The following is a 23,033-nucleotide window of genomic DNA, read 5'->3' on the forward strand; positions in this document are numbered from 1 at the left end:
TGGAATTTGCCTGGCCTCTGGCGGATTGGTTTGTAGACTCCTACAGGTTGCTTGGACAAAGCGTTCAAGCCACCGTTCAGTGCTTGCTGAATATTCAAGCTATAGAACTGGTGCCGCCCGAACACTCGGGCTCAGGCAGATACTCTATACTGTGTACTTTATCATGCCAAAGAAGGCTCCAAAGATTGGAGGCCTATTCTGGATCTTTCAGCATGCAAATGCGGCTCTCGAGGGTCTACGCTTTTGCATGAAGACAGTGCGCTCGGTCATTGCAGCAGTGGCCCCGGGAGAATTTCTTGCCTCTCTGGATCTCACAGAGGCGCACTTGCACATTCATATTTTTCCAGCCCACTGCAAATTCTTGTGGTTTCATGTTCTGGAACAATATTATCAATGCTCAGCTTTGCCTTTTGGACTGGTGACAGCGCCCCAGACCTTCACCAAGGTGATGGTGGTCATGGCATCTTACCTGTGGAAAATGTGTCTCCAGGTTCACCTCTATGTAGACAACTGGCTGTTCAGGACTCCCTCGTTGGCTGAGGGACAGCGCACAGTGACACTCTCTCCAGGTTAGGGAGAATAAGAGGGCATTCTCTATAGTTAAAAGGGGATCAATTCCGTACAAACGTAAGGAAGTTCTTCTTCACCCAGAGAGTGGTGGAAAACTGAAATGCTCTTCTGGAGGCTGTTATAGGGGAAAACGCCCTCCAGGGATTCAAGATAAAGTTAGACAAGTTCATGCTGAACCAGAACATAAGCAGGTAAAGCTAGTCTCAGTTAGGACACTGGTCTTTGAGTATAGGGCCGCCACTTGAGCAGAGTGCTGGGCACGATGGACCACTGGTCTGACCCAGCAGCGGCAATTCTTACGTTCTTACAGTGTGCAAATGTGGACTCTTTGTCTTTTTTTCCTCTGAGTATTTATCCTAACCCTCATCTGCTTGGGGGGGTGAGGGGTGAGGGGGCTCTAGAGGCCCCAAAAGGATTGACAGGGGCCCTGTTTTGGGATTTCAGCATTGTAGAATGTTCTGGTCATTCTGCAGAACCGAAGGAAGAACGGTCTCATGTTCGACTTTATTTGGAGAGAGGGATTTTCTTATCGCATTGATATGGTAACTGCTTCTCTGGCTATGGTTGGATCATGGATGTGAATCTGTTGGAGGGGTTTGCAGGATCCCCAAGCATTTTCTTCTGCAGATGGCAGTTGTCCATTTGATGATGGTAGAGTGGAAAATACGGATGGACCTCTTTAAGGCTCCAGAGTACTGATTCACCTATATATCTTCGCTCCTGAGGAGGTAGCGAAGTATTGGTCATTTCCCAAGGTTGACACCCTCGTTATGGTGGTCACAAAGGTGACCCCGGTCCTGATTCAGGAAGGTTCTGCGCTTAGGGAAGACCATGATAAGAAAATGGAGTAGCAGCTTCACTTTGCTTTTTTGGCAGAGACATCCAAGCGGCTTACTACAGGGGCTATGTTGCAATGCTGCAGCAGCTCTAAGAGTCCCCAAAGGTGTCTCGCTTGGAGTTTGGTGCATGTTTTTATTTTTGCAAGGGTTCTTTATCATCTTGCTCATGGTGGAATTCTGCGCAAAATTTTCTAAAATTGTGCAAAGTTTATTTATAGTATTTTTCGTAGAATTCTCCTATGTAGAGGCCTGAAATTCCTTCCTGTCTTTTCCTCTCTCAGGTTTCAGCTGCCTCAGTTCTTTCTCATTCCATCTGCAGTTCTGTCTCCCTCTAAATCCCACCCTGAATCTCCTACTTGGCCCCCATAGTCTGCCATCTTCTCTCCACTGACTAAAAATATCTTCCTCCCTTCCCATCCCGTTTCTGGTTTTAGTCACTCTGCGTTCCTCTCTCTGCCACCAGCACCCCCTTGCAGGTCCAGCATCCATGTCACCTCACTCTACTCACCACCTTTTTTGCTTGCACCCTGAATATCTCACTCTCTCTTTCTCACTCACTCTCACATTCTCACTCACTCTTTCTTTCTCTCTTTTTTTCACTCTCTCTCTCTCTCTCATAGCTGTGACATACCTCCTCCACAAGCAGGATGGTATATTGAGTCAGGCAGTGGCTCTGGAGGCAGCGACTCTGTTGTTGGGTGGAGACCCACCTGTTGACATTTTTAGGAGTTCACACAGAATATAAATGATTTAATAATAGTTGTTTCTTTGTATATCTTATAACAAATTAAAATGTTTAAAATGGTGAAAAGTTTCCATTTTCTAATATGGGACCTGATATACAGTATAAAGGTAATGGTAAAAGATTATAAATACATATTCTATGTCATCAGCTTGTGATCCATGGGGTATTTTTTCTGACTTGGGGATGTTTTCCTTGTTTCAATCCAATATAATGCGTACTTGTTTATAAAAGTAAATCCTGTAACTGGTGAAAGATCTTTAGCTGGATTTCCTTATCCAAAGACTAGACTTGAATGACTGACTTTTTGTCACTGCTCTTGGAAATATTCAGCTTTAAACTGAAAGGCGAGGGAAGGGTAGGGTGGCATGTGTAGCTGGATCACATGGAGTGGAATGGAGGAGTAGCCTAGTGGTTGGTATAGTGACCTGAAAACCTGGGGAACTGGGTTTCATTCCCACAGTAGCTCCAAGTGACTTCCTTTGCCCAAGGCACAAAATAAGTATCTATATATAATATGTCAACCGCTTTTATTGTAAAAGGTAGTATATGAAGTCCCCCATCCTCCTCTTCGCTTTAATACTTAGTTTCTTCTTTTTTTTTCTTCATTAGTGGGAGATTTTGACAAGATCTGGCGTGAGCACTGTGAAGATGAAGAAACGCTTTGTGAATATGCAGTTGCAATGAAAAACCTGGCAGACAATCACTGGAAGAAGACATGTGAAGGGGAGGGCCGCATTGAATGGTGTCGCAGGTAAATATTTGAAAAGTGATAGTTTTGGCAGTAAAATGTAATCCCTTTCTGAAATCATCATGTCTTTGGTTCTATAGTATAATGATGAAATTGCATTCACCAGAGTAGTTGTACATATTTGCATTCTATAATTAATTTTTTTATAATTTTCTTTCAGCTCTTTTGAGCAGGGTTGGGTTTAAAGAAAAAACACTTGACTTTTCTTTATATTCCATAAGAAATTTATACATAAGGAATAGAACAAATATATCTGAGGGGCAAAATAGAAAGAGAGCCATATTTGGGAGGTGGTGGGGACAGGTGAAAAGATTTTGAAAATAGGCTAAATTAGAGGTTCAAATGAAAGTCTTCCCCCACCCACCCAAAAGGCCCAATGTATTTCTGTGGGAGAGAGAATTCAGCAGCTGCAGTATACAGAGGCTTAAACATAGCAGTTGGAAGAAGAGCAGTTTCCTCTTCTTTGCTGCCACAACCCTTTTCCTGCCAGGCTGGCTCTTTGTGGTTCAAATATATTTCATTTTCTAGTAAATTCTGTTGTGAAACCTAGTGACTGAGCATATAGTTTTCTTAATAGTTGCCATGTAATAATAATAATAACAGTTTATATACTGCAGGACGTGAAGTTCTATCGGTTTACAATGATTAGAAATGCTACAAATTGAGTAGAACTGACAAGTAAAACTAGTGAATAGCGGCTCTAGAGATCAATGTACAGTGAATCTATTGATGAATCCATATAAATTGAACATACAAATTGCCATACTTTGGTCAGATCAAAGCCCAGTATCCTTTTTCCAACATTGGCTAATGCATGTCACAAATACTTGGCAGGATCCCAAAATATATACAATTTCCATGTTAACCCTGTGATAAGCAGTAGCTTTCAACAGGTCTACCTAAAGTTTATGAACTTTTCCTTCACAAATTTGTCTGAATCTTTTTATTTTTTATTTATTTATTTTTTTTTAAACCCAGCTATGCTAATTTTTTTACCACATTTATTCAGCATTTATCCTGTACTATTTTGTAGCTTCATGAAAGAGTAAACAATCAATTTTGCACTTACCCATTTCACTTCACTCAGGATTTTATAGACCTCCATCTCTTCACAAAGCTGAGAAGCCTTAACTACCCTTTCATACAAGATTCATTCCATCCAGCCTTATTGTTTTCAGTTAGTTGTTATAGTACTATGTAGTTTCAATATAAAATGCATTGTTTTAAATCTTTCAGCTTGTCAGCAATATATATATGATTAGAAACATAATCAAACTTGGTTTCATTTTATTATTATTTTCAAACCAGCAATGTTCAAACCACCTCAAACCCCAAAATTTATGTTTCTGTTTTCCAAGAAATGTTTTTAATTATGGGAGCAAAATCAGTAGTGCACATTTCTGTGGAGCACACTGTTGGGGAAAGGACACGCACACTTAATGATGCCCCCCACCCCACAATTTTTTTCCTGTCATTTTATGCAAAAGGCAACATGGGAAATGTTTCAAATGAATGCACATCCCTACTCTTCCTTCTAGATCAGTTGCACAGATTGTGACTTCATCTGAATTCCACCTAACAAGGATCCTGAATCTGTCCACTCTGTGATGCCATTGTGTGATGGCCAAGACACACTCCTTGTCAGGGTCTGTGAAAACTGACCCTCTGGTACCTTCTGCTGTTCTGAGACCGGAAACTGAGCATATGCCTTCCATATAGCATATAGGACTGTCACTGAATCTCCAGACTAGCATACATTTTTTACCCTTTATTAAATATATATTCCGCCATACAGTTCTAGGTGGAGTACATAATACAAGAGGATAACAATATCAGGAATTACAGAATTAAAAAATATCAAATGACATATAATTAATCATAAGTTTATTTGTTTTATGCATTTTTTATATGAGACTTTAGCTGTTACTGTAACATCCACATATCCAATGGTAATTTTCTTCAGAAATAAGTAATAGGTAGGAGCTAAACTAATCCTTCAAATTCCCCTCAAGCTGCAAGTGGGCGAAAATTTAATTTCCTGCAGTTCAGAAAGGATCATGGTCTGCAACGTGTCCAAAAATCTGAGTTTGATTACGTTCACTTAATTGCTTTTTTGTTTTATTATGTGCCAACGACTCGTGCTCAAGTCCTAGCAACTTGATGAATTGCGGATCTAAAAAGAAATCGGTTTTGTGCTTTTCCGGAAAGGTCCTCCAGCGGTCGATCTAGGCCATATTCAGTTTTAGATTACGGTGACACATTCAGTCAGCAATGTCAGACAGGCAGACTGAGACTTAGGCCTGGATTCTTGTAGAAATATTTGGTGTGAAGAAGTAGACCTGGGATCAGCATAGAGGTGATACTGAAAACCATGGGAGAGAGTGCATCTAGGGAGTAGGTATGCATGGAGAAAAAGGGAGGTCCCAAGATAGAGCCTTGAGGTACACCAATTAATAGTGGGATAGCAGTGGAGGAGGATCCCCCATTGCATATACTGAAAGTTCAATGGGAGAGAGAGGAAGAAAACCAGGAGAGAATGGAGCCCTGGAATCCCAGTGAGGACAGCAAATCAAGGAGTAGGTGGTGATCAACAGTCTCGAAAGCAGCAGATAAATCGAGAACATAAGAATAGCCTTACTGTGTCAAAACAATGGTCCATCTAGCACAGTAACCCATCCTCATGGTGGCCAAGCAAGGTCACTAATACCTGGCAAAAACCCAAAAAGTGGCAACTTAAATGCTAACTCAGTATTGTAACACCTTTTACAAAAACTCAAATATAGTAATACTATTACAGAAGCTCATGTAAACTGCTCTGTATTGACTTCCCAGTCATAGTAGTGGTATAGAAGCTTTCAATAAACAATAAACATTTCATACTACTGATCCAGGGCAAGCACTGTATGAGAATAGAGTGGATCTGGCCAAGAACAAGTCATTGGAGACTTTAGCAAAGGTGTTTTCCTTGGAATGCAGTAAGCAAAAGTCTGACTGAAGTCAATCACGAATAGCTTGAGCTGAAACAAAGACCAGGCAACAGCAGTGAACAGCACGTTTAAGTAGCTTGGATAAGAAGGGGAGGAAGGAGATGGGGCAATAGTTTGAGGGATATGTAGTGTCTAGTGAGGGGTTTTTGAGGAGAGGTGTAACTACGGATGTTTGAAGATATCGAGAACAGTTGCAGTAGAGAGGGATAGGTTGAGGATGTGACAGATAGGAAGGATGACAGTGGGGGGGGAGAGAGTGTCAAGTAAATGTTTGGAAATTGGATAAGAGGAACAGTTGGTGGTTTTGGAGGAGGAGAGAAGATGTGCTGTTTCCTCTTCAGTGATTTTAGAAAAGATGGCAAGGATTGAGGGGCAGAAGGGACAGATAGAAGGGGAGGTTGGGGGAGGTGATCTGATTGAGAACTCAAGGTGAATCTTCTCACCCTTGTCTTAGAAAAATTTGGCCTTAGTCTGGGGTGAAAGTGAAAGAGGGATTGGAGGTGAAGGCACTTTGAGTAGGGATTTTAGAATGGTAAAGAGATGGCAAGGGTTAAATATTTTTTATTTATGTAGGTCTGTTGAAATAGCCTTAAGTACCTTCCAAAACACAAGCGGTTTCCCTCCCAAGGAGTTTTGGCAAAGAATTCCATAAAGTTGAGCCCACATCTGAGAACCTAAAGTTTGTGTAGTTGCCACACTTTGGGTCCCTACAGAAAACAAGAAATTATCTGGCACATAAAGGGTGAGGACGTGGATGGCACGGAACGTCTCAATATACAGGGTATTTCATGCTAATAACTCATACACAGACATGTAATTTAATCAAAATAATATTTATTCAATTTATAAAATCAGAGCACACCACCACAGCAAAGCTGGAAACAACCCTAGATACAGTAGAAAAATGGATGATGGATCACAAACTAAAACTAAACTCAGAAAAAACAAAATTCCTTTTGCTCGAAAAGGCCAAAACTCCTACCATCACAGAACTGATGATCAAAAATTCCAAATACCCAATACAACCCAAACTAAAACTCCTAGGAGTTACTATAGACAGATGTTGCACAATGCAGTCCCAAATCAACAAGACGACCCAGAAAGCTTTTCTAACCATGAGAAACCTACGTAAAATCAGAAAATTCTTCAACCAAACACAATTCAGACTAATTGTACAATCTCTAGCCTTAGGTCTGATGGCCTATTGCAACTCCCTATATCTTCCTTGTCCAGCCATTATGATAAAGCAACTCCAGACCATACCCTCAGACTGATCTACTCACTTAGAAAATATGATCACATAACAACTGCCTACTTAGACTCCCACTGGCTACCCATACAAGCACGAATTCAATTCAAATTCCACTGCCTATTATTCAAAGCAGTACATGGCTCTTCCCTCTCCTACCTAAACAACCGCTTAAACCAGATCTCCACCTCAAGACACAGAAGAACCCCGAACCCTTTTGCCTTCCCCCCACTCAAGGCACACAACGCAAGAAAATGTTTGACAACCTTCTGGCAACACAAGCAGCAAAACTCAACCATTCCATCTCCAACCTGCTGACAACATCGGACGACTTAAAAACATTCCGTAAAGAAATCAAAACCCTGCTTTTCAAAAAATTAATCCAAATATCTTAAACCCTCTTCACCTACCACCAGCTAATTCACCTACCTCCAGATAATTCACCTACCTCCATAGAATTCACCTACCGCCAGATAATTCTCCCCCAAATATCCCACCTAAACACCTTTCAAGTAAACAGACCCCTAAAATAGATTGTAATCTTGCCTACTCTAACTGTATTCCATTTGCTAATATCACACAGTTCGGCACTGTCAGTTTACTATCCAACCCGTAAGATCCCCTAGAATTCTATCCAGCTACCCCCCCTTAAAAAAAATAAAAAATAAAAAAAATGTATCTTCACTGGAAAATGTCCAGTCAAATCTTCTGTAAATTGATCATCACTGGAAATGTCCAGTCAAATCTTTTGTAATTCGCCTTGAACTGCAAGGTATAGGCGGAATAGAAATCCGTAATGTAATGTAATGATTAAATTGCCAATTAATGATATGCTTTACACAAATTGCCAACTCCATTAAACATTCTTTTTGTGAGGGGGGGTCGGTCTCTCACAAGGCTAACTGGCACACATGCAGAGAGAGAAATCTCCCCCCCTTCCCCCAATCAAAAGCTGGTGCCTGCTTATGTACTCTCACAGTGGCCAATAATACATCATTTGAATCTTCCAATGTTCAGTTAACACGTCACTGTACAAGGTTGGACTTATTTAAACAAAGGAATTCCTAAGCACCACTGCTGAAAATTTATTAACAATTTGCAAACTTGATTTTTCTAGGAAGAAAGAATATATTTTTACAGTATTCTTCTTATGTCTTAAAAGATGAATTAAATATAGCCCTCTGACTAACTTTAACTGTGTTTGCAAAACTAACAGCCTGGACTTTTTCTGTGTCTGACTAATGAGAATAGCTAATGTTTTCCTATACTGGGCTCAAAAATCCCCCCTTTCGCATCTAGGAAGGCAAGCAGGCCTCTTGTAATGTCACAGACTTAAGAGAGTTTCCATGGTAACCTAGCTTAAAGGTCACCAAGGTTAATCTCCATATCACGAACAGATCGGAGAAGGTTATCATGCCACTGTACCGGGCCGTGGTGCGCCCTCACCTGGAGTATTGCGTCCAGCACTGGTTGTCATACATGAAGGACACTGTATTACTCGAAAGGGTCCAGAGAAGAGCGACTAAAATGGTTAAGGGGCTGGAGGAGTTGCCGTACAGTGAGAGATTGGAGAAACTGGGCCTCTTCTCCCTTGAAAAGAGGAGACAGAGAGGGGACATGATCGAAACATTCAAAATACTGAAGGGAATAGACTTAGTAGATAAAGACAGATTGTTTACCCTCTCCAAGGTAGGGAGAACGAGAGGGCACTCTCTAAAGTTGAAAGGGGATAGATTCCATACAAACGTGAGGAAGTTCTTCTTCACCCAGAGAGTGGTAAAAAGCGGGAACACTCTTCTGGAGTCTGTTATAGGGAAGAACACCCTCCAAGGATTCAAGACAAAGTTGGACAAGTTCTTGAAGAAGTAGGGATTATGGTACATCAGATTTGAAATGTGTATCCTGCCAGAGCTGGTGTTAGATAGCGCGTGTGAGCTAGGATCTAAAAGAGAGAGGAAAAGGTTGGTTTTTTTTGTTGTTGTTGTTAATTTTGTTTACACCACCACAGGGGTTGGAGAGGGAAGGGGGGGGGGGTGGAAAGGCTACAAAATAAACTTGCCAGGACATTTGAAAAAAAACCAAAACACCTGATTGGGCAGGAAAAGCAATCAATTCAGTAGGCTGAATCGAATCGAAAGAATTTTCCCTGAATCGGGCAGCACGAGTGCCAGCCTGTTAAAAGGTACGGGATTTGGATTTAGTTCATGCCTTTTCCAATGGTAGATCGTGTGAGTTACATTCAGGTAGAGTAGATATTTTTCCTGTTGCCAGAGGACTTACAATGTAAGGCCCCCTTTTATCAAGCCATGTTGGGATTTTTTTATCGCTGGCTACTGTGGTAAAAAGCTCTAACGTTCATAGAATTCTATGAGCATCAGAGCTTTTAACACAGCAGCCGGCAATAAAAAACAAACAAACAAACCAAAAATCCTAACAGCTTGATAAAAGGGGGCCTAAGTTTATATATGGGCAACAAGACTGAGTTGCCCAAGATCACAAACAACCTCAGTGGGATTTACCACTGATTTCCTCGTTCTTGGTCCACTCTTTAACCATTAGTCTGCCTGTTCAGAATTGGGAACTTTTTGTGTTATCTTAAGATTGGAGGAGGTCATGGAGTGAGGGGTGTTTTTGTTTTAATTTGTATATTATACCTGTCTATATACTGCTATAATTTTAAATCAGATGGTAGGAGTAGGGTGAAGGGGAAGAGTCGTTATATGTCCTACTTTTGCCTTGGAGTCTATGTACTAGTATGTGTAGCACAGAGTCTATGTACTAGTAATGTGTAGCACAGAAGACTGGCAATCACACACCGTACATATCATTTGGCTACATTTGCAGTAAAATCATAGTGCAAGTAATTTATACAAACTCCACGAAATACTAAGTAATATTGAAGAAACAAATTGATATTTCCTTGTTTTCTAATGCTCTTTGTTAGTACTAAAATGTTCTAAGGAACATTTTTCTTTCTGGTGGTTTCCTAAGTTTGTTGCCAGTAGGTAACATTTTGCTCAGATATTCTCTTTTTAATTCTCGTTGACAGGAACAGCAGGGGATGGAATCTGGAGTTTCTTGGTTATTTTTCAGATAGTTCTGCATCTGATTTCTGATGAGTTTATTGGGGTGGATGGGAGTAACACCTGTTGAATGGTTTCCCCAGTATTAAATAGAATGTCTTTTGTAGTGTTTGCCAAGAATATTTTTTGAACGGAGGAAAGAGGAAAGCTCTTGAAAAAGATGAAAGAAGAGCAGGATTTGACAGATCTATGACCAGTCCAGTGTTAAAGGATCTCCGGCCTGCAAAATGTGAAGACTTTGCACATTCCAACCTCAGAATCACAGCCGAAGAGTAAGTGTTTATGCTGCTTTTTCTCTGACTGTTAATGCATTTTAAGAAGTAATTATATATTGTGGTCTTTTTTTGGAACATACCGTTTAACTACAGTTCCATGTCTATAATACATTAGATCTAGCTAAGGATCACTGCTCCATGTTGTACACTTTAATTTAAAAAAAAGTCACAAGGCCTAGATTCTGTCTTAATGGAACAAGCTCACTCAAGAAAAGATTCAAGATCTGGATTTTTCTGCATTATAATTCCATGCTGTGTTGGTGTTCAAATCTGAAGTACTTGCTATCATTTACAGTTTAGGTCTTTCAGTAAGGGCAGTACCAGAAGTAGTTCAGGAGTACTGTTTATTGAAAATTTTGTATTCTACCTAATCCTAAGTGGGTTACAAAAACATTAACAATTCAAAACAAGAACATAAAGAGCAAAATAAACACTACACAATTTCTCTCTGAAGTTCTTGTATTAATGTGTTGTATTGTATGTGTTTACCCCGTGCCCTGCAGGTTATAAAATCTTGCATCAAATTAGATTGAATAAATGGGGTGGTGGGGTGGCTCTGTCAGGCTCTTGCCCCACCTGCCTGGAGGTGTAGGACGAGTATCCTTCATTACCTATCTCAGGGTGTAGGCTGAGTATCCTTGCTTCTGCTAAGACTTACTGAGGATTAGGCACTGAGCCAGCCAGCATTCTTCCCTCTAGGGAGTTCCTCTTTCCAAGAACTCCAACTGTGTCCTCTCTCTCTCCCTCCCACTTGGGGGGGGTCCTCTCTTCCTCTGAGAGAATGAGAGCCAGAAGGCCTTGAGCATGCGCAGATGCTCAAGGCCCAGCCCAGGCAGCACGGGGGTGCAATTCAGGTTCTCGGGGTGGGGGGGACGTTCGCGGGCGGGGGGGGGGTGCGATGCTGGTTAGAATGGGGGGAGGTGCTCATTTATCGGGACATGCTCGTTTTGCGAGTTAAGGTTTGTGGGAGTGTTTTACTTGTCTTGCAAAACACTCGCAAACCACATTACTCGCAAACCGAGGTTCCACTGTATTTGTTATAAAACATTATATGGTCTTATACCAAGTTACTTTTTAGATCATTTTGAGCTAGTAGAAAACAGGCGTTCTTCATGAAACACAGCCTTATTTTTTTTCTCCTCAATAAAAGGTTGTATGTACAACTGATTTCTTAATAGAACCCTATCCTTTCAAGCAGAACTTTGGAATAAAAGTTTTAGTTTGATCTTTAAAAACATCTGTTTCATAAATATGTATAATCTAGATAAGTTAATAATTTCTAATGTTTTATTTTATATATAATGTACTGTAATTTGTGGTATAAAATTCACTGTGTTTTTACAGTTCTTACCTCCTTATTGTAAACCGCACTGAACCGTGAGGTATTGCGATATTTAAATAATTTTATTATTATTACATTAGGGGAGCATTCACTGGTTCCAATTAAGCAGCTTGCTGTAGGCTCAGAAAGAAAGAAAATGGCAAAAATTTGCTGTGTTTTTACAGTTCTTATCTCTTGTAAACTGTGCTGAACCGTGTGGTATTGCAGTAAATAAATAAATTTATTATTACATTAGGGGAGGAATTCTACATAGAACATTCACTGGTTCCAATTAAGCAGCTTGCTGTAGGCTCAGAAAGAGAGATAATGGAAATTTTTTGCGGAAGTGCACTTAAGCCCAATTTTGTAAATGGGTGCCTACCTGTAAGTATTCATGTGCGCAGCTACAAAGGAGCATTCCTATGGGAGGGGAATGGGCAGGTCAGGGCTAGACATTAAGGCCCCGATTCTGTAAACTGCGTCTAGTTTTAGGCGTGCTTTAGACGTCCTCGTGGCGCAAGTTTCAATCAGCATTATTTAGGCATCAGATTGGCGTCTGATACTCGTTTTCAAAAATCCACTTTTTCCTCATATAGACGCCAGATAGACATTCCTACGATGTTATATATAAAAATGTGTTTTTTTTTACTGATTTGTTATCATTATTTCAGGATTGTAAGCTTTAAAATAATAAACCCAAAGTATACCATCATTAAAAGAATAATAAAAACACAGTATGCCATGTTTAAAAGAATAAGTATAAGATTACTTTTTGACTTGAAGGTACTGATTGGGAGTTGAACTAGAAACATCAGCTTAGAAGGGGTAGAAGCTTCACTCCTGTGCTATACAGAAACTTGTATAGCAATGGTATAATTAGCTTCTATAAGAAGTGTAAAACGTAGGACTTTGAGCATCGTATAGGCGTGGTGTAAGCCAATGAGCTTTCTCTGGGCATCCCACAGACATTATTTGAGAGATGTTTTTAGAAGTGATTCCTTTCTCTAAATCAATGATTCCCAACCCTGTCCTGGAGGACCACCAGGCCAATCGGGTTTTCAGGCTAGCCCTAATGAATATGCATGAGAGAGATTTGCATATGATGGAAGTGATAGGCATGCAAATTTGCTTCATGCATATTCATTAGGGCTAGCCTGAAAACCCAATTGGCCTGTGTTCCTCCAGGACAGGGTTGGGAACCACTGCTCTAAATAACACTCTTTCTCATGAAACATTGCTCCAATCAGCTCATTCTTCAAAGCAAAGAGAAAGCCCATAACTTCATTTGTCCAAGCTTAAAAACAGAATAAAACACAGAATAGACCTGAATGGTGCAAATGGAGGTATGCAGCTGCACAATGTGACCTCATTGTGACATCATCAAGGTGCCACCTGCAAGGTAGAATGCCACAAGTAAAAGATGAGCCGGCAATTGAACTCACAACCTCTGTAACATCAGCACAGTGCTTTTACTCATTGAGCTACACCACCTTCCACTCCAGTTTCTCTGACTCCCCTGTCATATCATAGCTTAGTGACCTGTTAAGGTATCATCTGCTTAGCTGTCATATCACAGTTAGCTGAGACAAAAGACTGGTAGCTCAATGGCTTAAAGCAGTGTTTTTAAACCTTTTTACACCTATGAACCGGCAGAAATAAAAAAATTATTCTGTGGACTGGCATCGGTCCATGGACCATCAGTTGAAGAACACGGGGCTAAGTCGTGGGCCAGACCCCACCCATCTTTACCCAATCTCCACCCCAGACCTCGCCCCCATAATAGTACTAATTGCACCTTGCACGTCCCGTGCCTCATCTGGAAGCCTTCCCTCTGATGTTGCAACATCAGAGAGAAGGCTTCTGGTTCAGGTGCAGGATGCCCATAGGAGTGGCTTTGTGCACTGAATCAGTTAGGAAGAGGGAGCTGGCTCGAAGATAACGCCACATCGATCACACCGGCGGTTGAAGAACACTGTTTTGGGCCTGATGCACTGCTGGCCCTGTGGACCGGCAGGAAATTTCTGTGGACCGGCACTGGTCCATGGACCGGTGGTTGAAGAACACTGGCTTAAAGCACTGCTTTCATTGACCCAAAAGCCAGAATCTCAAGTATGGTTCAATAAATGTGACATGGAGTCAAATACTGCTGTTTTTATCAAATGCCTCTAACTTTTGTAATGTATTGCTAATGTGCTGTTTGAGATGAAAATTAGATTGGATTGGTCTGTAGCTTGTAATTTTTATTAAAATGAGTATTTTTGTCAGTTGAAGGACATGAAGGAGTCAAACCCAGACCAGGCACACACCCCAACCCTCATTCTAACCGCTGTGCTACACAATAAGCCATAAAATCATAGCAATTCTGGTTTGAATATACTGTTCCATTTAGGTGTCGTTACAGCAGTAGCTACGGTGTGCATGCGGCTCCATAGCAGAGCGCCGGAAGCACGCCGTATCGGCTGCAGTTAAGCATATCTCAAGTATGGGAAGGAAACTTCTCCCCTGACTGAAAGAAGCCATTTCTGGCTCACCAAGTTAGGGCACCTCATTGCACCTTGTTCATCCTCTCCAGCTCTCCTATTCTCAAATATTATGCTGGTTGGAGGCTGTGAGGCAGGAGACATGCCAGCTACCTGTTTGCCACCCCCTAAGGGCCTCCTCGCTTCTCTCCTTTGCAGCCTGGGCCTCATAGAACATTAGATAAGACAAAGGTCATTGTGACGAAGTAGCTGAAGTGATGCTTATTAAGGAAACACTACTGCCTGGCTGCTACTCAATGTAAATAAGCACAAGGTGAAAAATGGTATAAGATTTTTATTGCACAGTCCAGGAAAGCAGCATGCAAGTGTAATATCAGGCAACTGCAGTTCAATGAGATGGATGACAGGTATGCAGAGTAAGCCACTTCTAGGTCCAAGTTGTTACTGTGGTAGAATTGTTAAGGTCCCAGAATCTGCTCCTGGTCAGAGAGGGCAGGCTGAAGAAAAAGATGGATTGATACAAATTAGGAGTTGATCGGTGAATTTTAGGCTCTCTCTTATAAATGTGTGCTAAATCCACGCATGCGCTAACTACTAACACGTCCGTAGGATAACATGCAAGCGTTAACCTTTAGCACACGCTAATGGCACCTAAACAGTGCCGCTTAAGCACGTGGTAAATGTTAATGTGTGCATGTTATCTTATGCACGCGTTAATAGCGCATGTGTGGATTTAGCGCATCTTTGTAAAAGAGAGCCTAAAACTCACCAATTGACTGTTCTCTCAGAAAATCTTCTATAACTACACTCTTCTGTTAGTATTGTGAAAATGTAGATAATTCATCACAAGGGCAAACAAAGGTTGCAGTTCATCATTCTCACCTATTCTTTCTGTTTTGGTATTTGAACTTTGGCCAGGTGCAAGCTGGTTTGCTGAACCCAGTTTGAACAGACCTGCTCTGGCTTCTGGGAAACACAAGGGGAGTCATTAGCCACTCTGGGAACCTGAAATCAGGAGAAAAGGGGGACAATGTTAATACATCTGTGGCAAAAATAAAAAGCAGAAGTCTTTGGAGAATGTCACAGCACAGTCTCAGAATAACAGCTAGAATGAACAGAAGCTAAAAAACACTATTTCTTTTTTATAATAAGGGTGCCTATCAATTATGACTCTCAGAAGAATTACCTTTAGCTCTGAGTAAAAGCACTGCTTCCATCTTCCCAACATCATAGGTTCCACATATTCATGTAACTTGCATATCTATTTAGCTGGCACCAAAGTTTCAAACAGCATGGTGTTTTTTTTAGCCAGCACTCCTGAACCAATTTTTATCATCACTAATTCTCAGGCCTGCTAATGACCCTGTGGAATGGAGAGAGTTTTGGCAGATATCAGGGGGAGAAAAAGTTAATGGAGAATCACCATAAGCAATAACACAGAATGGGAGTCCCAAAGAAGAAATCAGTTCTGCCTGAACTTTTATCTAATAAAGACACCTAAGTAGCTAGCAATATATCATTCTCACCTGGATTTGGTATCTGAGCTGCTAACAAGGAGTTCCTTGCATAGGTGCAGCATAGTTACCTGGAAAGTTGAAAAAGGTTAGAAAGACATCAAAATTGCAAATTACTATAGCTGCTAATGGTCCTATGAAATGGAGAAAGTTGTGGCAGATATAGGAAAGAAAAGGTTAAAAGATAATCAAGAAAGGTAAGGTCTCGGAATCAGCATAAGCAATAACACAGAATACGAGTCCTAAAAGAGAAAACACTGCTCTGATGGATCTTCTTATACTAAGCACGCCTAAGTAGCATCTGATGACATAAGCACAGTTAGGATTTCCCGCCAGAAAACTTTCAAATCTGATTGGACGTGCTTTGGGTATGGTTTGGCCAGACACAGCTGCACTGACTTTTAATCATTTCCTTCACTTCTCAAAGCTTTGACAAGAAGCCATTTCTCATCTGCTTTGTCTCTAGAGGCTCTGTTACCAAATTCTAAACGCTCTATGCCAGTGGTCTCAAACTCAAACCCTTTGCAGGGCCACATTTTGGATTTGTAGGTACTTGGAGGGCCTCAGAAAAAATTGTTACTGCCTTATTAAAGAAATGGCTATTTTGTATGAGGTAAAACTCTTTATCCCAGGACAAGCAGGCAGGTATTCTCACTAGTGGGTGATGTCATCAGACAGAGCCCCGGTACGGACGTCTCACAAGCACGTGTTGCTTGTAGAAACTTAAAAGTTTCTAGATGCCCGCACCGCGCATGCGCCGGTGCCTTCCCGCCCGGAGGTCCGGGCGTGTCTCCTCAGTTCTTTTCTTTCCGCGGAGCTGAGAAGTTCAACTTCATCATGCGCTAGCTGAATTCAGTTAAATTTGCCTTCCTTGTCCGCGTTTTCGCTTTCTTTTAATTACAGTTAACAGTACTTTCCTTTTCAGTAAAAAAAAAAAAAAAAAAGAAGATTATTTCCTCCGGCGGGTCGAACGGGCCGGCCACGTGGCTCAGGCCCACTGGCTTCGACCTCGCGGCGGAGATTTTCCGGCCTATGTCCCGGCCAATCACCGGGTTTAAAAAGTGCAGCAAGTGCCAACGCGCGATTTCACTCACGGACCCTCACCGGCGCTGTTTGCAGTGTTTGGGCCCTGACCACATTCCGAAATCGTGCAGGCCTTGCTCTACCCTTACGGCACGCTCATTCAAGCGGCGTTGCCTATTGTGGGAATCGATGTTCAAGATGGACGCAGCTAAGGATCCCTCAGCCTCCACTTCATCTGATACCTCCCCGGTTCGGGCGAAACCGGTATCGACCCCTCCTGCATCGAGTGTGGTGAAACCGGCATCGTTCATCCCGACACCATCCACGAGCTCGACGTCGGTGCCTGCCCCGGTCTCCTCGGTTCAGGTACCTCTTCCTTCCACAGTGCCACCAGTGGTCATCAAAGTGCCGAAAGCTACTAAGCAGAAGCACTCGACCTCGAAGGAGCGCGATGACCGTGCAGGAGGACCCCCTTTCGGTGCGGATCCCTCCTTATCGGCTTCGCTACGGTCCATGCTGGAAGCTCAATTCGTTGAGCTCATGCAGACCATCGGACCCGGGCTCATCGCTGCCATACAGGGTGACCTCCCGGTACCGGTCCAAAGGGGCGGTCCGCCCCCTCCCCCTCCTCCACGCCGTTCGACCTCGAAAACCGACGAGGACGAACGGGGGAGGGCGGCAATGCCCATGCGGCAAGCCTCGCTTACCGATATGCCGCCATTAGAGCCCATTACGCCTCCGCGCCAACATGGGACCAGACCTCCGATCGATACTCAAAGCCCTGGGCATAGTCAGGAAGAGTTCTTCCGTACTCCTTACCAGACTTGGGTAGCATCGCAAGAATCCGCATCGCAACCCCAGTTGCGATCCACCGCTTCCAGCCCTATCCACCACTTGGGGGCCTCGGGAGACCATGCGATGCACAGACGATCCCGATCCCCGTCCCGCCACCGAGACGGGCACCGATCAAGACACTCATCCTGGCACTCTTCACGCCATTCGGAGGTGTCACCGCAGAAAAAACTGCAACGTATGGGATACTCCTCATCAGAGGTGTCCCCTCCGGAGGGACCGGAGTACGAGGAGACACCCGTACCCGATTCTCCTTGCCACTCCCCGATGTCCATGGACCCGGAGGCCTCCTCCTCCTCCAGCCCGTCCCACAGACCGACGCTGGCGGATCAATTGTCTTTCTCATCATTCCTCCGACAAATGGCGGATGATCTGGATGTGACCCTTGACACGGGCTCCCGATACTCCAAAGAGTATCTGGACACCATGCATTTACCTAACCCTCCAACGGAGTCGCTTCGGCTCCCCCTGCATAAATTGCTGGATCAGACCTTCATGCAGTGTTTCGAAACACCGTACTCCATACCGGCGATTCCCAGCAAACTCGATGCTCGATACCGCATCGTGCACCATAAAGGGTTTGAGGGCCCTCAACTCTCCCACCAATCCCTACTGGTCGAGTCCTCTCTTAAACGCTCTCATCCCTCCCAGGTCTACGCCTCTGTACCGCCGGGCCGAGAGGGGAGAACGATGGACAAATTTGGTAGAAAATTCTATCAAAACTCCATGATGGCATCACGGGTGCTGAACTACAATTTCTTTTTCTCTTCCTATCTGGAGTTCTTCTTGCCGGTGCTCCGCAAGTTCACTCCGTTCATAGACACCCAAGCTCGATTCGAGTTCGAGGAAGTGGTAGCCTCCCTCTCCCAATTACGCCTCCAGCTGATGCAATCCTCCTTCGATGCATTCGAACTCTCGGCACGTGCTGCCGCAAGCGCGGTAGCCATGCGTCGCCTGGCATGGCTCCGTACGATCGATATGGATCCCAACCTCCAGGACAGACTCGCCAACGTACCATGTGCGGGAGCTGACCTGTTCGATGAGTCTATCGAAACTGTTACCAAGAAGCTGTCGGATCATGAAAAATCTTTTCAATCCATCCTGCGGCCCAAACCCAAACCTCAACAGTCTCGACCTTCCAGGCCACCCCTGATTTACCAGCGGCGTTACATGCCCAGACAAACGCCTGCTGCGAGACAACCTGCGAAGAGACAACCTCCCCAGAAGTCTCAGCAAAAACCTCAGCCACCGGCTGCACCTAAGGCTCCCCAGCCCTTTTGACTCCCCTCCCGGGAGCATAACCGACACCGTTCTGCACTCAGCCTCTCCCATAGGGGGCCGCCTCCATCTTTTTTACCATCGATGGGAGGCCATAACCACGGACCTATGGGTCCTTACCATCATAAGAGAAGGATACTCTCTTCAATTCCATCGGGTCCCCCCGGACCATCCTCCAAGAGAGTATCCTTCAAGCTCGACGCAGACCGCCCTTCTTCTTCAGGAAGTCCAAACCTTACTTCAGCTTCGGGCTGTCGAGCCGGTCCCGTCAGACCAATTGAACCGAGGGTTTTACTCCCGGTACTTCCTCGTCCCGAAGAAAACGGGCGACCTGCGACCCATTTTAGACCTTCGGGCCCTCAACAAGTTTCTGGTCAAAGAGAAGTTTCGCATGTTGACTTTGGATTCTCTATACCCCCTCCTCGAGCAGAACGACTGGTTATGCTCCCTGGATCTCAAGGAGGCCTACACTCACATCCCCATTCACCCGGCCTCCCGAAAGTTCCTCAGATTTCGGGTGGGAAATCTGCACCTACAGTATCGAGTGCTACCATTCGGCCTATCTTCATCCCCCAGAGTCTTCACAAAGTGCCTGGTGGTAGTGGCCGCGGCACTCCAGGACAGGGGTCTACAGGTGTTCCCATACCTCGACGACTGGCTCATCAAGGCCCCGTCAGCCCCAGAGGTCACTTCGGCGGCCTTGGCTACAACCTACTTCCTCCAGAATTTGGGCTTCGAGATCAACTTTTCCAAGTCTCATCTACAACCCACCCAGTCCCTCCCCTTCATCGGAGCGGTCCTGGACACCACCCGACTCCGAGCATTCCTGCCTCTGCAACGCATGGAGTCTCTTCTTCATCTCTGCCAGTCGGTGTCTACTCGCCAAACCCTACCGGCGAGACAACTAATGGTGCTCCTGGGCCATATGGCCTCCACAGTACATGTGACACCCTTTGCCAGACTCCATCTCAGGATCCCCCAGTGGACCCTGGCATCACAGTGGAATCAGACGTCCGATCCACTATCCAAACACATCTTAGTCACACCTGCTCTTCGGCAGTCTCTACTTTGGTGGATGACCTCTTCGAATCTATCCAGAGGTTTGCTGATGCACTCTCCCCCCCATCAGAAAGTTCTCACAACCGATTCGTCGAATTATGCATGGGGGGCCCACCTGGATGGTCTCCGCACCCAAGGATTCTGGACCAGTGCGGAAAGACTACACCAAATCAATCTACTGGAACTCAGAGCCATCTTCAATGCGCTCCAAGCTTTCCAACACCTACTTCACGACATGGTGATCCTCATTCGCACAGACAATCAGGCCGCCATGTATTATATCAACAAGCAAGGAGGCACGGGCTCGGCCCTCCTTTGCCAGGAAGCTCTACGAGTCTGGGACTGGGCGGTGCGCCACAACGCCTTCCTCAGAGCAGTCTACATTCAGGGGGAGAACAACGTCTTAGCAGACAAACTGAGTCGTCTACTACAACCGCACGAATGGACTCTCCATTCCAGCCCCCTTCACCAAATCTTCACACAGTGGGGGACGCCTCAGATAGACCTCTTTGCGGCTCCCCACAACTCCAAACTGCCTCAGTTTTGCTCCAGGATCTACACCCCTCATCGCCTCGAGGCAGATGCTTTTCTACTGAACTGGGGGAAACGATTTCTATATGCGTTCCCACCATTCCCGCTGATCCAGAAGACTCTGGTCAAGCTGAAACTCGAACAGGCCACCATGATTCTAATAGCTCCTCGGTGGCCCAGACAACCTTGGTTCTCCCTCCTACTTCAACTCAGCAGCAGGGAACCAGTACCACTTCCAGTGTTTCCTTCACTACTTACTCAACATCAAGGATCACTGCTTCATCCCAACCTGCAGTCTCTCCACCTGACAGCTTGGTTCCTCTCAACGTAACCCCTCACCAATTCTCTCAAGAAGTGAGGGAGGTCTTGGAAGCTTCCAGGAAGCCCGCCACTCGACAATGCTACTCCCAGAAATGGACTAGATTCTCCTCATGGTGTGTTTCTAAATCAAAGGAACCTCAGCGAGCTTCCTTATCCTCCGTGCTGGACTATCTCCTACACCTATCTCAATCCGGGCTCAAGTCTACATCCATACGAGTCCACCTGAGCGCTATTGCGGCGTTCCACCAGCCCCTACAAGGGAAACCCCTCTCGGCCCATCCGGTGGTCGCCAGATTTATGAAAGGACTCTTCCATGTTAACCCTCCTCTCAAACCACCCCCAGTAGTTTGGGACCTCAATGTAGTCCTTTCCCGTCTCATGAAGCCCCCGTTTGAACCACTCAACAGGGCCCCTCTTAAGTATCTCACCTGGAAAGTGCTTTTCCTGGTAGCCCTTACGTCCGCTCGCAGAGTCAGCGAACTCCAGGCATTGATGGCGGATCCACCATTCACAGTATTCCATCATGACAAGGTGGTCCTCCGCACTCACCCGAAATTCCTGCCTAAGGTGGTCTCAGAATTTCATCTCAACCAATCCATTGTACTTCCAGTATTCTTCCCTAAGCCCCATTCTCACCACGGAGAATCGGCCCTTCACACTCTAGACTGTAAACGTGCGTTGGCTTTCTACCTGGATCGCACCAAGCCACACAGAACCACTCCTCAACTTTTTGTCTCCTTCGACCCTAATAAGTTGGGAAGACCCGTATCAAAGCGCACCATCTCTAATTGGATGGCGGCTTGTATCTCTTTCTGCTATGCCCAGGCTGGATTATCACTTCCTTGTAAGGTCACAGCCCATAAGGTCAGAGCAATGGCAGCCTCAGTAGCATTCCTCAGATCAACACCAATCGAGGAAATTTGTAAGGCTGCCACCTGGTCCTCGGTTCACACATTCACCTCACATTATTGTCTGGATACTCTCTCCAGACGGGATGGACAGTTTGGCCAAACAGTATTGAAAAATTTATTCTCTTAAGTCGCCAACTCCCCCTCCATCCCACTGAGGTTAGCTTGGAGGTCACCCACTAGTGAGAATACCTGCCTGCTTGTCCTGGGATAAAGCAATGTTACTTACCGTAACAGTTGTTATCCAGGGACAGCAGGCAGCTATTCTCACGTCCCACCCACCTCCCCTGGGTTGGCTTCTCAGGCTAGCTACCTGAACTGAGGAGACACGCCCGGACCTCCGGGCGGGAAGGCACCGGCGCATGCGCGGTGCGGGCATCTAGAAACTTTTAAGTTTCTACAAGCAACACGTGCTTGTGAGACGTCCGTACCGGGGCTCTGTTTGATGACATCACCCACTAGTGAGAATAGCTGCCTGCTGTCCCTGGATAACAACTGTTACGGTAAGTAACATTGCTTTATAGTTTATAAATCTTTTCTTTTAGCTAAGTCTTAATAATAATATTGTAATTTATAGCTAGTGAAACGTGATCAAAAAACTGTTTTATTTTACTTTTATGAATATGATAAACATACCGAGGGCCTCAAAATAGTACCTGGCAGGCCACATGTGGCCCCCGGGCCACGAGTTTGAGACCACTGCTCTATGCCTTAAGGCGCTGCTTTTATCTTTCATACGTCAGGGGTTCAAGTCTTGAGTGCGGTTAGCAAATATTTGATATTCATTTTTCTACCAGAAAACCTTCAAACTCTTTAGCCATTCCTTTGAATTGATCTTTAAAATGATCTGCAGCAATTCTCATATGTCTAAAGCAGCCTGTTCTCTCTCACTTAAACCCCCTCCCCCACCCTAACACACACTCCTCAGGTATGAAACCACAACCAGGCAAGCTGAATATACCAACAGTAGTGTCTCTAGGGTACATCTAAAATACATGTACCTTCCTTCAATATCTGTCCAAGCCCTCTGAAGTTTTAGTAAACTCTTCTACCTGTTGCCCTGTGCGGATATTGCTTAAAAAAAAAAACACAACACATTACTACCACAATGGCTTGTAGCTGAGAGCAGATGAATGTATCTAATGCACCTGTGCCTGAAAACTGCAGAATGCTGATGAAAAACAGCAAAGTCCACCACTTATGAGAGCTGTTAGGATGCTGTTAAAATGAGTGTGGGATTTGAACCGGTG

At 44.3% G+C, this 23,033-nt stretch overlaps 1 protein-coding gene across 1 annotated transcript in view; it reads left to right on the forward strand.

The window, feature by feature from the left end:
* The window catches only part of BMT2 (base methyltransferase of 25S rRNA 2 homolog), a 121,409-nt gene that overhangs the window by 52,717 nt on the left and 45,659 nt on the right, over window positions 1–23,033 (forward strand). Inside the window, exons 2-3 of the mRNA XM_033958858.1 lie at window positions 2,764–2,905; window positions 10,329–10,493. Coding sequence (XP_033814749.1) covers window positions 2,764–2,905; window positions 10,329–10,493 — 307 coding nt within the window. The remainder of the gene's footprint in view (window positions 1–2,763; window positions 2,906–10,328; window positions 10,494–23,033) is intronic.

This window comes from Geotrypetes seraphini, chromosome 9, assembly GCF_902459505.1.
Source record: "Geotrypetes seraphini chromosome 9, aGeoSer1.1, whole genome shotgun sequence".
NCBI lineage: Eukaryota > Metazoa > Chordata > Amphibia > Gymnophiona > Dermophiidae > Geotrypetes > Geotrypetes seraphini.